Source organism: Anomaloglossus baeobatrachus, chromosome 2 (genome assembly GCF_048569485.1).
Source record: "Anomaloglossus baeobatrachus isolate aAnoBae1 chromosome 2, aAnoBae1.hap1, whole genome shotgun sequence".
NCBI lineage: Eukaryota > Metazoa > Chordata > Amphibia > Anura > Aromobatidae > Anomaloglossus > Anomaloglossus baeobatrachus.
In genome coordinates this window covers 505213620-505228609 of record NC_134354.1, presented here as the reverse complement: position 1 = coordinate 505228609, position 14990 = coordinate 505213620, and the positions used below count along the sequence as shown (strand labels likewise).

At 39.4% G+C, this 14990-nt stretch overlaps 1 protein-coding gene across 1 annotated transcript in view; it reads left to right on the top strand.

The window, feature by feature from the left end:
* Positions 1-14990, top strand: part of CFAP47 (cilia and flagella associated protein 47) — a 1094449-nt gene that overhangs the window by 1062305 nt on the left and 17154 nt on the right. The window contains 1 exon segment of the mRNA XM_075333814.1: positions 6686-6854. Coding sequence (XP_075189929.1) covers positions 6686-6854 — 169 coding nt within the window.

Genomic DNA, 14990 nt, shown 5'->3' with positions numbered 1-14990 from the left:
CTGAAAAGTTCCATTCTCATTTTATCACTTCACAGAAGAGTCACAAAACTTCTGTGGCTTATTTATATTATTTTGAACATAATGGAGCCAACTTATCTTGAGCTTTTCGGTCAGTAGAGAAGTGCATCTTGGAATCCAGACATGGAGACCTTTAACATTTATGCAACTTACTGTGTAAAATGAAACCTTAGTGCCTCTTGCCACCAAATCTTGCTGCATGTCCTTTGTAGTCACTTGGGGGATTTTGGCCACCTGCCTCCTCTTTAGTTTGTGATAGCTTCTTGTTTCTGTCATGCCGATTTACTGAAGCCAGTGTCCATCTAACTTTTATCTAGTCAATTGTCATTCCAAAAGTGTCTATGGCTTTTGCTGTCCTTTTTTTATCCTTTTCCTTGATTGTAAATGGCAATGATCTCTTTACTTAACTTTTTGGCCCACTGTCTTGAAAAACCAAGAATATTAGTTAACTTGAAGCTATGAGCCTATGAAAAATGGGCTAAGTTTCCTCAGGAACACAGCCATAAGTTAGTCTAGCTATGCATCACATTTTCAGCAGTTCATAACAGCTAAAGGGATTCTACTTAGTACTAAAGATACTTGTCACGAAGGGGAGGAATAATTTTGAGACTGAGGTAGTTATTAAAAATGTAATTTTGTGTGAAATTTGGTGAAACCACTTGATATATTAGTTGAACTGGGGTATTTAAACTGTTCTTAATTTCTTGGTTTATTATAAACAGCAGACACTTTGGAAATCTTGTTATTAAACCTAATTTACAATGGATTTCGATTGGAACTTTAAGGGGTACAAGGGATGCAAAGGGTCCAATCTGAAGATGTAAAAAAGAATTATATGAAATTATGTTTTTATTTTACATTTTACATACATTCCTAACTTTATAAGCACTATATTGCTCAATTCAACTTTATACTCTATAATTTTATAGTTCTTGATTTGAATTTTAAAATGACATTTCTTTGTAAGACAGAAAACAAATTTTGCAGAAATACAGTATACGTATGTGTTTTTTATCTTAACATTTATTAGTATTAATGGACTATCTTTTTATTAAAAAAAGATGAGCTCAACCTGTCATTTCTGTAAAATGACTGTGATTTTCATTGTTTATGTAGGAATTTGTTTATTTAGAAATTGCTTTGTATATATGAGCGATATTCATATTGATAGACGAAAAAATTTTCAGTTTTTGAAGTTATATCACAAATTCTGCTTTAAATTTTCAACAGACTTCAACCTATGCATGGCCAAAGTTGAAATTGGCAGGGAAAACCAACAGCATAAATTTATTTTAGAGTTTACAACACAGATCAGTTTCTGCACAGATTCATTGTGGATAGTTTATGCAGTATGTTGAAAATATTTGGTACAATCTTATCCGCTTTGCTTGTATGTAATACCATGCAGAATTTCTGCTTGGAGATTCTGGATAAAAAATCACAGTCAAAGTCACAATTTGTCAAAATGTATTGGGGGTATGTGCAAACGGATAAAGATGAGCCTAACAGACAAGATTCAAATAGACCTGTTACATGGATTTTCCCAGAAAAATTGGTCACAGAGAAGGTATTTTCTGCAATTTTAATGTCCTTTTTATGCTCTAGGCTAGGGTCTCTCTAGATCCCATACTATAATAAATGTAAGATGTAAAAATAAAGTAACTACTTATAAAATAAATGCCTTACCATTCTCCTCTCCAGCCCCTACACTCCTCACTATTATTTGTCCTATTCTCACTACATGTTATTATTGCCCCAACTGCTGAATTCACTGTTAGGGCATGTGCGCACGTGTGCGTCTTGCATTCATTTTCGCTGTGTCTAGCACTATAAAATAAATGCATGCGTCCTGCGTCCCCTGCACAATCTATGAAGATTGTGCATAATCCATCTGCACGTTGCGTTTGAGAGCGCAGCGATTTGGATGCTGAAATTTTGATCCAAATTGCTGCGTTCAAAAATGCAGCATGTCACTTCTTTCATGCGCTTTGGATGCAGCTCCCACTTTGTCTACGAGAGAGGCAGCATCCAGAGTGCATGAAATTGGCATTTTTTCTGCAGAAACACTTCATCCATTATGCAGTGTTTCTGCAGCGAGTTGAAACGCATATGAGCTGTCAAATCACTGCAGAATTTTCTGCAGTGACACGACGCAACGTGCTCACAGAGCCTAAGCCAGGACTTCCAGCTCTGACGATGCCTGGGAGGTTTCTGATTAATATCTTCATATCATGTTGGACATGACATTGACTGGGACTCTCCTAACATGAAGAGTCCTTGAGATTCCGCTCTTGCCGATGTTAATAAGAAAATGTGACAAGGATTGGACAGGTGACAGTCAGGTGTTGAGATCCTAGAGAGGTGAGTAGTAAGGTATGTAAAAATTTTTTTTTTTACATTTTTTTTATTTTTGTTAGACCTTTACAGTTCAGAATAATGTCAACCAGTGACAAAGGGAATTTTAAAAAAATCCACATTTTAGCAAATGTGAATTTTTGTAATATTGAAGTAAAATTAAATTCCAGTTCAATATAACCACTTATCTCTACACGCAGAATTTTTTTTAGGTGGTCAAAAACAAAGAGTTATCACGGATACACCACTTTAGGAAGCACTCATACTTTGGGGAGATTTTGGAGGAGTTTTTCAATTACTGAAGCATTTTCTGAAGCAGTTTTGATTATTTTTTGCAGTTTTAATATCAGACAGTGTCTATTTTAGAGTGTTTTCCTTCAGAAAACACTTCAAAGAAACTATATACACTTTTTTTTTCTCCCATCAGCCATTTTTCAAACCGTGAAGTGTAAGAAAAATGCTCAAGATACTGAATATATATACAGGAAGATTTTACAATATAAGTGATTATAGAGCAAATGTCAAGCATTTTTGACTGATTTTAAAAGTATTTTTCTTAGTGGACCTGCTCCAAAAGACACCTCAAAAAACTCTGTGGGCAAATACCGTGTCTATTGTTTTATAGGGTATTTTCAAGTTTCTTGTGTAAAAAAATAATACAAAATACAAACCTATTTTGCTTTATTAGAACAGTTCTCACTTTGGATAATAATAGAACACCATTTTAATTAGTTTGAGATAGCTATTTTCTGTTATATTCCTTTTTTAGAGGACAACAAAATGATATTCCAGCTTTGTAACTGTAAACACTAAAACTCATTTGTTTTTCTAACTTTTAATTATCAGGTTGATATTAATTGTTTATTAGTCTTGTATGGCATCCTATAATTATTTTAGTAGGCATTTACAGTTGAAATTATTTTTTTAATTGCCAATGATTTGCTGAGGTTAGGTCACAGTGTAGAAGAAGGTTATTTGTGTGAATTTCATTTTAGTTGAAAGGGAGGATTATATTTTGATTAAAACTTTAAATATAACTGTATTTATTTAGTTTTCATTGCGACCGGATTCCCATGCTTAGCAGTAGAAAGTTGTTTGAGGTCAAAAGGAGCAATTAAATGGAGGAATAAATCCTGTTACAAAAAATGGCTGTTTAGTTATCAAAATCAATCCAGATTACATTTTACGTGGTTTGTAATTCAAATGTAAAAATGCAACATCTACAATATTGGTCTTCAATAGCATACATACCATTGGCCGTACCACTGCTATGGAACCTAATACTTCTTATTAATTCAGCCTATCAGCACTAATGTGGAAATGTTTTAGCTATTTTTAAATAGTACATTTTTTAATAGTATGGTGCTCTAAAAAAATGCTTAAACTGAAATGTATCTATCTGCACTTACACCTTAAAACATTTTACTTTTTGGAGGTTCTAAAATATCCTAGAACATCCCAAATGGGATGTTCTGGGAATAAGTATTGCGAGTCATTGATAAATTGTTATTTCTCACATTCCGACACCTATGCCCTCATGATCAGAAGTATAATGGGTCAGTAGCGGTCTAGTATGCAATGCAACTCAATTGTTTATACAAAAACTGCGGACAAGTATAAATGTCTGTGTTATTGCAGCTTAGTCTTTTTCACTCGGGAAATGGGAATTAATTTAACTGCTAGGAATAGCTATACATATGGCCAGTATAAACAGCATAGTTTGAGTCAAACAATGATAGGTTATCTTAAAAGGCACATTCTCAAGTTGACTCTTGAGCAGTTCACAGCTCTGCATTCTCCTTACTTCATGGATATTGGTGGTGAGGGAGGAACTCGCATTCATCATTGAGTGACAGTTCAGGTCAGTGTCCTTCTGCTTTTGTCATTTCTCTAAAGTGTACAATAACTATATTTGCAGATGGAGATCATAGTGCATTTGAACAAGCACATGGCTAAGGGAAATGAGAGCCGTGATTAGATCTACTCTGGAAACTGACAAAGCTGAGGGCCAGGCAATCAAGGGGGGATTGTGATTATGCAAAACTACTAAGATCAGCTCAGACAAAAACTGCCACAATATTAATATAGCATATGTGCATGTTGCTACCTGGGACATATTAATAAAACGTCCCCATCAGTATGCAGAGTGGAATGCTGTAGTGTAATTACTGCCTTCACATAAATCCAAAATGTATTCATAAACCACCCACAACAATCAATAAAAAATATATAATTTTATTATTTACTATAAAAATATACACATATAACACAAAAACTGTATATTAAAGAAGATCAAATAATAAAGAAATAAATCAAATCACTGCACACTTATCTAAAGTCAAATAATGTATCCTGCTCTAATATATGTCGGAATTTCAAAAACATGTGAGATAGTCCTCAGGTGACAAGACGCACATTTCACGTGTATGTCTTTTCTCAGATAAGAACTGACAGGAAAGGAGGTGAGCAGCTGACTGTTATATAGAAAGAAATGGGCTGGAGAGGGGTGGCTGGTGTCTCAGGCATTAACTCCTCAGCCTTAATTGTAACTAAAGTGCATAATCAGCCAGGCTCTGTTGACCAATCTCCACAAATTCTTTGGAAACAAGGTGAATACTATGTAAGATAAAGCTCTCATAATATCTGACTGAGGATAGAATAAGCAAGTAAAAAAAAAATATATTTTTTTTTATTTTCATGCTAATCGACTAAAGCAATTTTAATGCATGAGAATACCCATTTAAGGATAGTCCATCTGCATTTATATTCTCTTTCTTCCTTCTTTTGCTAGCTGCAAACATTTTCAACACCTGCATTGAGTTTAGTCTTGTTTAAAGATGAACGTAATATGCAAAATTCGAATTTGCCTGTTTGCAGAGGTATTATTTTACGTGAGTTTATTGGCCCCTATTATGCTCTGAGTTCTCACCAGACCACAAAGCATAATAAATTTAAGATGTATAAAATACTGCAACACTAATTTCCTTGGTCCCTCCACTCATTTCTTTCTTTGCTGACTCCTCACCACTAGGTCACTTGTCCATTCCTCACCATAACTTTAGAATGCCACCAGTTGAGCTGAAATCTCTGAGCCTTTCACACTGGACTCAGACTTCCAGTCTTGAGGAGGCCTGGGAGGGTTTTGTGCATGCATGCACAAGGTCTCAGAGCACACCATAAAGTTATGATGCTATTATCTTATGCGTTCTTGCAGTGAATCCTCCCAGGGCTCATCAAAGCTGGAACTCATGACCCATTGTGAAAGGTTTGGGGATGTCAGAGCAAGCTAGCATGATCTGAAGATGTGAGAGTACTAGATGGGTGACTCACATGCGACTCAACCTCAGCATGGGAAAATACTCCTTCAATTCGTTAGGATTTAGTTTGAGGCTTTGGTTTGGCATTTGCTCATTATCTATAACTCACATCTATTAGTTGTAGACTTGCTGACCACTATAAAGGAAGGGCTTCACGGCTATATACAAATGTGACACTCCTTGGGTCCAACCAGGCCCATACTCCATTTACTTTTAATATGTACTGGATAGCCTACATCATGGTGGAAATCTTTGTAAGAATAGAGTTGTTAGAAAAATGACATAGATTTGATTGCTCTGACAGCCTACTAGGCTAAAACTGAATGTGCATCATACCATACAAGAATAAAATATATCTTTGAGTGGTGATTTGTCTGATTAGTTCTGAGCTAGAATCGATTGGTGTTGCATTGTCATTGCTCCGGCCTTGTCTCATTCACTGTTATATTTTTCTGAAGACAGGATAAAGAGATATTTCTACCCAACTGGTCATTGTAGAACATGTAAAATACTGTCAAATATATGACTTTGTGCAGTATAGCTCATATCATTTCAAGTAAAATGTGACAGTCTTTAAAGAATTGGTTAAAAATAAGAGTTGTAATAAATTGTCCAGGACATACATAACAAGAGTAAACCACTTCTATCAGTCTTTGTAACACTGACCGTTTAAGGTGTACGACCTTTCCTTATTTCCCAGGGCACACAATGCTGCGTGACACAGGTATAATGGCATTTCAGGCCAAACTATAGTGACGGATTGAACTGCAGTTTGATGCTGACATTTCTATCCTTTTAATCAGTGCAGTAGACAGAAAAATGCTTCCGAGAAATGTTTCTATCATTATGTATTGCTACCATCGCGTCTACAAAATCTGATTGTTTTTCGTTTTCAATTCAATTTAAAGCATCTTATTCTTCTTCACTTTGTAAATGTTAATTTGCTCCAAAGTAAAATCTTATTATAGCTGAATATTTTTTCTTACTTTCACAAGGTATCCAGAGCCTTTTAGTGCATATTTTATTCAAGGAAGTGACGTGGAGTTCTGTGTATCCCCACAATCTGGAGAACTGCTTCCCCTTGGAACTGCAGGGACATTAATTACTGTTGGCTTTACACCTACAATGTACAGCAAGAAGCACAGAGCTACACTAGTAGTGCGGGTAAGTTTAGTCACCAAACCGTAACAAAGATGAGTAAATCAATCCATAAACAAATAAACTTAACGCAAATCCAGCACAAAGCCGTCAACCAGCCTTCATTTTCTAGAGTCTTTTTTTTTGGTCCAGGAAGCAGTTGCGTTACAATAAAACACATTATACTCATATTTCATGTGCCTTCACCTGACTCATTATGCCACCACAGCTCCATGATACTGGAGGGTCTTGGGTTTTTGTGCCTAATGACCTCCACAAAGTGCTGTGGTCAAGGGGGCATAAGGAGTCAGAATAGGTGAAAATATTGAGGGGGGTTTTTTAACCACTTTCCTCTCATTTGTTTATTCTATTTTGTGTTCTTGAGAGACTTTTGAGCATCATAAACATCTTTTCAGGGCAATCAGGGACTTTAGAGTCAGAACATATCAAACCTGTCAGTAATCATGGTGTCTTAAAGGGAACCTGTCAGGCATTTCATGCTGCCCAAACTGCGAACACATGAATTGCAGCTTGGATCCATGGTTGCATCAGGTATAACATCCTCCGGTGTTTGAGGGAAATTATGTTTTGAAGAGTCAGGCGAGGACCATAGTCAGAGATCAGATTAGTCCAGCTATGCCCTTGGCCAGTTTTTCCCATCTGCAAGAAATTGACACGTTTCTCCCGTTGGCCTACATAAAGACCTGTCAATCTCTTGAAGGGTGCCTGACAAGTTCCCTTTATTCTGCATCGGAGAATAGGATTTTCTTGTTACTACAACAAATTTAGAACCTTTCATCTAAAGAAAAATGTACAACATGTTGACATAAAGAAAGTCATCAGAAACAAAGCTGGTGCTGTAAGTTTTACTTTAAGTCAATAGTAAATTCTTTGGTGGTCTGGTCTCTGCAGTCTTTATCCTTCATGCCAACACTTAAACAAATGCATTCCACTTTTGTCATGTCCACTTAGTTATCTGCATTCTACTTTAACAGTGGAGGTATGTCTATTTTTAAGTTTAGTTAGTGACAACGCTTACATGAAAGACTAATGTACATGACAGCTTGATATATAAATACACAGTAAAGTATGGTAAATATTGTACAGAAAAAGAAAGCTGAAATAAAAAACATTTTTAAAAGTCTAAGGTAGTTCTTACTTGTATCTGTTTCTATAAAGAAGAATGAGACCCTTTTGTCTGGACTGTTAACTACATTGCTGGCCTATACTCAAGGGTACTTTACACACAACGATATCGCTAACGATATATCATCAGGGACACAGTCTTCGTGACGCACATCTGGCGCTGTTAGTGATATCGTTGTGTGTGACTAAAAGGAACGACGATCAACGATCGCAAAAACGTCAAAAATTGTTGATCGTTGACACGTCGCTCCTTTTCATAATATCATTGGTGGTGCGTGCCGCTGGTTGTTCGTCGTTCGTACGGCACCACACATCGCTGTGTGTGACACCACAGGAATGATGAACATCATCCTACCTGCGTCCACCGGAAAGGAGGAAGGAAGGAGGTGGGCGGCATGTTCCGGCCGCTCATCTCCTCCCCTCCTCTTCTATTGGGCGGTTGTTTTGTGATGCCGATGTGACGTAGCTGTGACGCCGAACACACCTCCCCCCTGAAGGAGGGATTGTTCGGCAGCAACAGCGACGGCGCTGCACATGTATGTGCGTGTGACACTGCTGTAGCGATATTTTTCGCTACGGCAGCGATCACCACATATCGCATGAACGACGGGGGCGGGTGCTATCGCTCGTGACATCGCTAGCAATCACTAGCGATGTCGCAGCTTGTAAAGCACCTTTAGTCTTGCTCAGTTATGCTAAGGTTAGATATGCTTTCCACCAACTACAAGGTTATTCTAATTAATGGCTCCATTCCTAGTAACATGAGCTCAGTGCACATTTTTATAAGCTTGCCTTGGTCATCCTAATATTATTATTTTCAGATCACCAGAATTGCATAAAAATATGTGCTTGAAACAGAATAGCACACATTTTTATCAGATATAAAACCATAGTGAAACATCTTGACATCGTATGATTTGTAATCAAACACAATAAAAAACCACTTGATGTGGCTCAAGTAGAATTTCCAACTCATAGAAATGAGAAGATATTGGTCATTGAAGTTCTCATGACTTACTGTTATCTTCAGTAATTGTTTGTGGCTGGCTTTAGATGTAATTACATTTATTGGGCAACTTGGTTGTGACTGTTTCTCAAGGAAAAGCTGCAGTAGAACAAGAAAAGCTACAATCAAACATATCAGTCCTGTCTGTAGCAAATAAATTTCTCAACATGAAACACAGCAATATTGCCTTCCATAAAACACAATATGAACAATACTTTATGAGCACCTATATTCGATAAGGCCAATGCAGTGGCTAGGTATATTTTTTGATGTGATTTACTGCTCCATTTTTAAGACATTTTAGATGTCTGAGCTGTATAAGTCTTACAATTGTATCCATCAACATCTGCAGACACAAATGCATTACTACACATTTTATTTATGTGTACATGAGATCTCACATCCCCAAGGTCTTTTCTAACACAGGGCGTCTCACTAGATTTCTTCATCACTCCTTTTGTCATATGAAGGTATTTGTTTATCACGCCAATGTATTAATCTGTGAAAGTTGAATAATGCTGCCGGCATAAACATTTAACACTATCACAAAAGTTCAGTAGAAGGAGAATTGTTTTCCTCTGGTTGGATTTTTAGTGGAATATCAGAATAAAGAAATGCTATTTAAATAATAATAATAATAATAATAATAATAATAATAATAATAATAATTAAAAAAGAGAAAAAGGTACAACATTTCCAATAATTACAATATTAAGTAGAGGTGCATTCATACAAATTTTTTTTTTATCGGAGAACAACTAATACAATGGGGCATGGTTATAAATATTGTCTACTTCATAGACAGCTCAAACCTAGACACGTCAGTCTTAAAACGAGCCACATTTGTAATAGTAATTCATGTTTTTTGATAAGTCTAGTTTAAAGACTGTCTAATTAAAATTGTCTAATTTTATGACCATCTATTCTAATTGTACTCTACCTATTAGTTGACTTACCGGACTTTTCCGATTATAAGATGCACTTTTCCTCCCAAAACTTTGGGAGGAAAATGAGAAGTGCATCTTAAAATCCGAATATAGCTTACCGGGGGGTTGTGCAGAGGGGTCAAAGGAGGCAGGGAGCCGTTCCGAGCAATACACTCTGCTGCCGGCGCTGCAGGTCTGTGCGACGCTATTCTGTGCATCGGGCAGCGCCGCTCTGTTCTGTTTGGAGCCACTCCATTCTGCTCTGTGCACGACTGCTCCGTCCTGCTTGGCTAATCTGTGCATGGCTGCTCCGTTATGCTTGGCTGCTCTGTGCATGGCTGCTCTATCCTGCTTGGCTGCTCTGTGCATGACTGGTCAATCCTGCTCAGCTGCTCGGTGCATGGCTGATCCATCCTGCTCGGCTGCGAGGTGCACGGCCGCTCCGTCCTGCTCGGCTGCTCTGTGCACGGCTGCTCCGTTCTGCTCGGTGCTCGGCTGCTCCATAACCAGACCTGCACAGAGCAGAGCGGCGTCGCCGGCCCCGCACAGAGCACAGCGACACTGGCCCCACACAGAGCGGAGTGACACCAGCCCCGCACAGGGCAGAGTGACACCAGCCCCGCACAGAGCAGAGCGACACCAGCCCCGCACAGAGCAGAGCGACACCGGCCCCACACAGAGCAGAGCAACACCAGCCCCGCACAGAGGAGAGCAACACCGACCCCGCACAGAGCAGCACCCACAGTGAGTATCTGGGCCCCCCTTTATACTACTTGCAGTACTCCAGTATCGCCCCTGCCTCCTGTGACCCCCGCTCCTCTGCAGGCCCCCCCTTCCTGGTAAGACACCACTAGATTATAAACGGACCCCGTTTTTTTTTTTACCTTTTTTTCCCCTCCAAATTTGGGGTGCATCTTATAATCCAGTGCGTCTTATAAAACGAAAAATACGGTACTATGTGCCAGAAGTGTGCACCATTATTTTGGTGTATTCTTCAGTGCACAGTGTTGCATGTTATCACACACCCCTTTCCTAAAAAGCCACTCCTTGTTCCAGAGAGGGCACGACTTCTTGTCATACAAGTCACAGAAAATTTCTTAACTACATCATAAATTTGGTGTAAGTCATAAAAGAGTTTTCCATTTCATCTGATAAATGTCCTTTAGTGTTGTATTCTTTATAAGGCCTGAGTAGGTGGTACATGACAAGTCTGTTCTTTATCTTTATGTCATGCACCGCCTCTTCAGGCTCAGAAATCACATAATGTATAATTTTAGCCTAGAGTACCTTTAAAGCGGGCTTCACACGCTACAATATCGCTAGCAATTGCTAGCGATATCGTACGCAAAAGCACCCGCCCCCATCGTGCATGCGATTTCGTGTGATTGCTACCGCAGCGAACATTATCGCTACGGCAGCGTCACACGCACTTACCTGGTCGTCGTCGTCGCTGTGACTGCCGAACAATCCCTCCCTCAAGGGGGAGAGACGTTCGGCATCACAGCGACGTCACCGCGACGTCACTATGCGGCCAGCCAATCAAAGCGGAGGGGCGGAGATGAGCCGGACGTAACATCCCGCCCACCTTCTTCCTTCCGCATTGCGGCCGGCGGCAGATAAGGAGACGTTCCTCGCTCCTGCGGTGTCACACTCAGCGATGTGTGCTGCCGCAGGAGCGACGAACCACATCGATAATCAACCATTACCGATTTTTGGTTTTGGGATGACCTCTCCATGCTGAATGATTTTAACCATTTTTGAGGTTGCTTAAGGTCGCTGGTAAGTATCACACTCTGCGATATCGTTAATGATGCTGGATGTGCGTCACTAACAACGTGACCCCCGACGAGTTTAAGAAAGAGCGGAATCTAAGCATGCCAGTTTCATTATTCATATCTTGTGTTTTCAATACAAAAAAACCCTGTAAATGAGCTGTCTTGTGTTCTAAGTAAATATTTTCTAATTTCATCTTGTTGAAAAGATATGTATCTCAGATATTATACACTAATATTTCCTTACTAAAGCAAACATTCTTTACACTGTAAGCCTTTCAGAAGTATGCAATAGATTTGTGAAAGGATCTTAACATGTCTGGTATACATTACTGCAGTTGTGTACCTTGTTCACTTATTGGGTTAACAAAAAAAATACTAATGGGATAGCCAATAGAGTATTTAGCCAAATAATAACAAAATCCATTTATATTTTTAACATTTATTATCAATATAGTAAAAACAACCCAGGTGACAAAATCCACAGACACAAAACAAAAAGTGAAGGGCACAGGAAATATGTACCGTATATATAAAAGCTTATGTTTCACCACAAACACCATAGGCGCTGTGGATTAGCGTAGCCCTATTAATACCCTAGGGCTGGCTCCTGCCTATCAATGGAGGGTATGACACCCTAAGGGCTGCTTTACACGCTACGATATTGCTAAAGCTATGTCGTTGGGGGTCACATAATTTGTGACGCACATCCAGCCGTGTTAGCAATGTCGTTGTATGTGACACCTATGAGCGATTTTGAATCGTTGCAAAAACGTTCAAAATCGCTAATCGGTGACGTGGGGGTCCATTCCCAATTATTGTCTGCCGGCAATGAGGAAGGAAGGAAGTGGGCGGGATGTTACGTCCCGCTCATCTACGCCCCTCCGCTTCTATTGGCCGGCCACTTAGTGACGTCGCAGTGACGCCGAACCCACCTCCCCCTTGAGGGAAGGATTGTTCGTCAGTCACAGCGACGTCGCTGACCAGGTATGTGCGTGTGACGCTGCCGTAGCGATAATGTTCGCTACGACAGCGATCACCACATATCGGCCATACGACGAGGGTGGGTGCTATCGCGCTCGACATCACTAGCAATTTCTAGCGATATCGTAGTGTGTAAAGTGGCCCTAGCTTAGCTGGCCATCACTGTTCCATGTCGACTTACCCTGGCATACCCTACAAAGTACACATAAGATTGCACTAAAACTCACATATAGGGCTTAACTGTCATGCATTAACGCATTGCAAAGTATCTTTTGTTATGAGGTTAGAGAGCATAGTGAACTCAGATACATAATAATTGCACTCTTCCCAAAAGGAACCACAAACAAAAAAGTGCAGTGACACTAATACTCAAATGACAGTATCAAGGTAAAAATGATATCCACACTGAGCATAGTCTCTACTTGAGTCACATTTCCCTCATAATACAAAATAGCCGAATTGTGCAATCATAATGCAGTGTTGCAACAATTAATAAGCCTCCATAATAGGAGAGATTGAACCTGAGTGGACTACCAAAACAACAACACATCTCAAATACATGTCCATGAAAAGCAGGATTTAGACAATTGCAATGATACACAATTGCTAAATATGATCTGCTAGAAAAGGTACACTTCCCTTTAGTTGGTGCAATTAAGCATGGCCATGGAGGATACCTGAACCCTTTCTTTTTCCCCCTGGCATTCTGATGATGTGTGTGGGTAGGGAAAAGCATCCAGGCCGTGCTTAATTGCACCAACTAAAGGGAAGTGTACCTTTTCTAGCAGATCGTATTTGGCAACTGTGTATTTTTTGGCAATACACTTCGGCTATTTTGCATTATGAGGGATGTTGATGGGCTAAATCTTGTTTTCATTGGGGGGCCCCTTACTGACGTTCGCTTCCCCATAGAGTATTAGTGTCACTGTACTATATTGTTTGTGGTTCATTTTGGGAAGAGTGCAATTATTATCTATCTGGTTTCACTATGTTCCCTAACCTCATAACAAAAAATACTTTGTAGTGCATTATTGCATAGACAGTTAAACCTATTAGAGCTGTGATTTTTAGTGCAATCTTATTTGCAGTTTGTAGGGCGACTGTAGGGTAAGCCAGCATAGAACGGGGTCGGCCAGCTAAGTTAGGGTGTCATACCCTCCGTTGATAGGCAAAAGCCAGCCCTTGGGTAAAGGGCTATGCTAATCCACGGCACCTATGGTGTCTGTGGTGAAACATAGGATTCTATATATACAGTTAGGTCCAGAAATATTTGGACAGTGACACAATTTTTCGCGAGTTGGGCTCTGCATGCCACCACATTGGATTTGAAATGAAACCTCTATAACAGAATTCAAGTGCAGATTATAACGTTTAATTTGAAGGTTTGAACAAAAATATCTGATAGAAATTGTAGGAATTGTACACATTTCTTTACAAACACTCCACCTTTTAGGAGGTCAAAAGTAATTGGACAAATAAACCAAACCCAAACAAAATATTTTTATTTTCAATATTTTGTTGCGAATCCTTTGGAGGCAATCACTGCCTTAAGTCTAGAACCCATGGACATCACCAAACGCTGGGTTTCCTCCTTCTTAATGCTTTGCCAGGCCTTTACAGCCGCAGCCTTCAGGTCTTGCTTGTTTGTGGGTCTTTCCGTCTTAAGTCTGGATTTGAGCAAGTGAAATGCATGCTCAATTGGGTTAAGATCTGGTGATTGACTTGGCCATTGCAGAATGTTCCACTTTTTTGCACTCATGAACTCCTGGGTAGCTTTGGCTGTATGCTTGGGGTCATTGTCCATCTGTACTATGAAGCGCCGTCCGATCAACTTTGCGGCATTTGGCTGAATCTGGGCTGAAAGTATATCCCGGTACACTTCAGAATTCATCCGGCTACTCTTGTCTGCTGTTATGTCATCAATAAACACAAGTGACCCAGTGCCATTGAAAGCCATGCATGCCCATGCCATCACGTTGCCTCCACCATGTTTTACAGAGGATGTGGTGTGCCTTGGATCATGTGCCGTTCCCTTTCTTCTCCAAACTTTTTTCTTCCCATCATTCTGGTACAGGTTGATCTTGGTCTCATCTGTCCATAGAATACTTTTCCAGAACTGAGCTGGCTTCATGAGGTGTTTTTCAGCAAATTTAACTCTGGCCTGTCTATTTTTGGAATTGATGAATGGTTTGCATCTAGATGTGAACCCTTTGTATTTACTTTCATGGAGTCTTCTCTTTACTGTTGACTTAGAGACAGATACACCTACTTCACTGAGAGTGTTCTGGACTTCAGTTGATGTTGTGAACGGGTTCTTCTTCACCAAAGA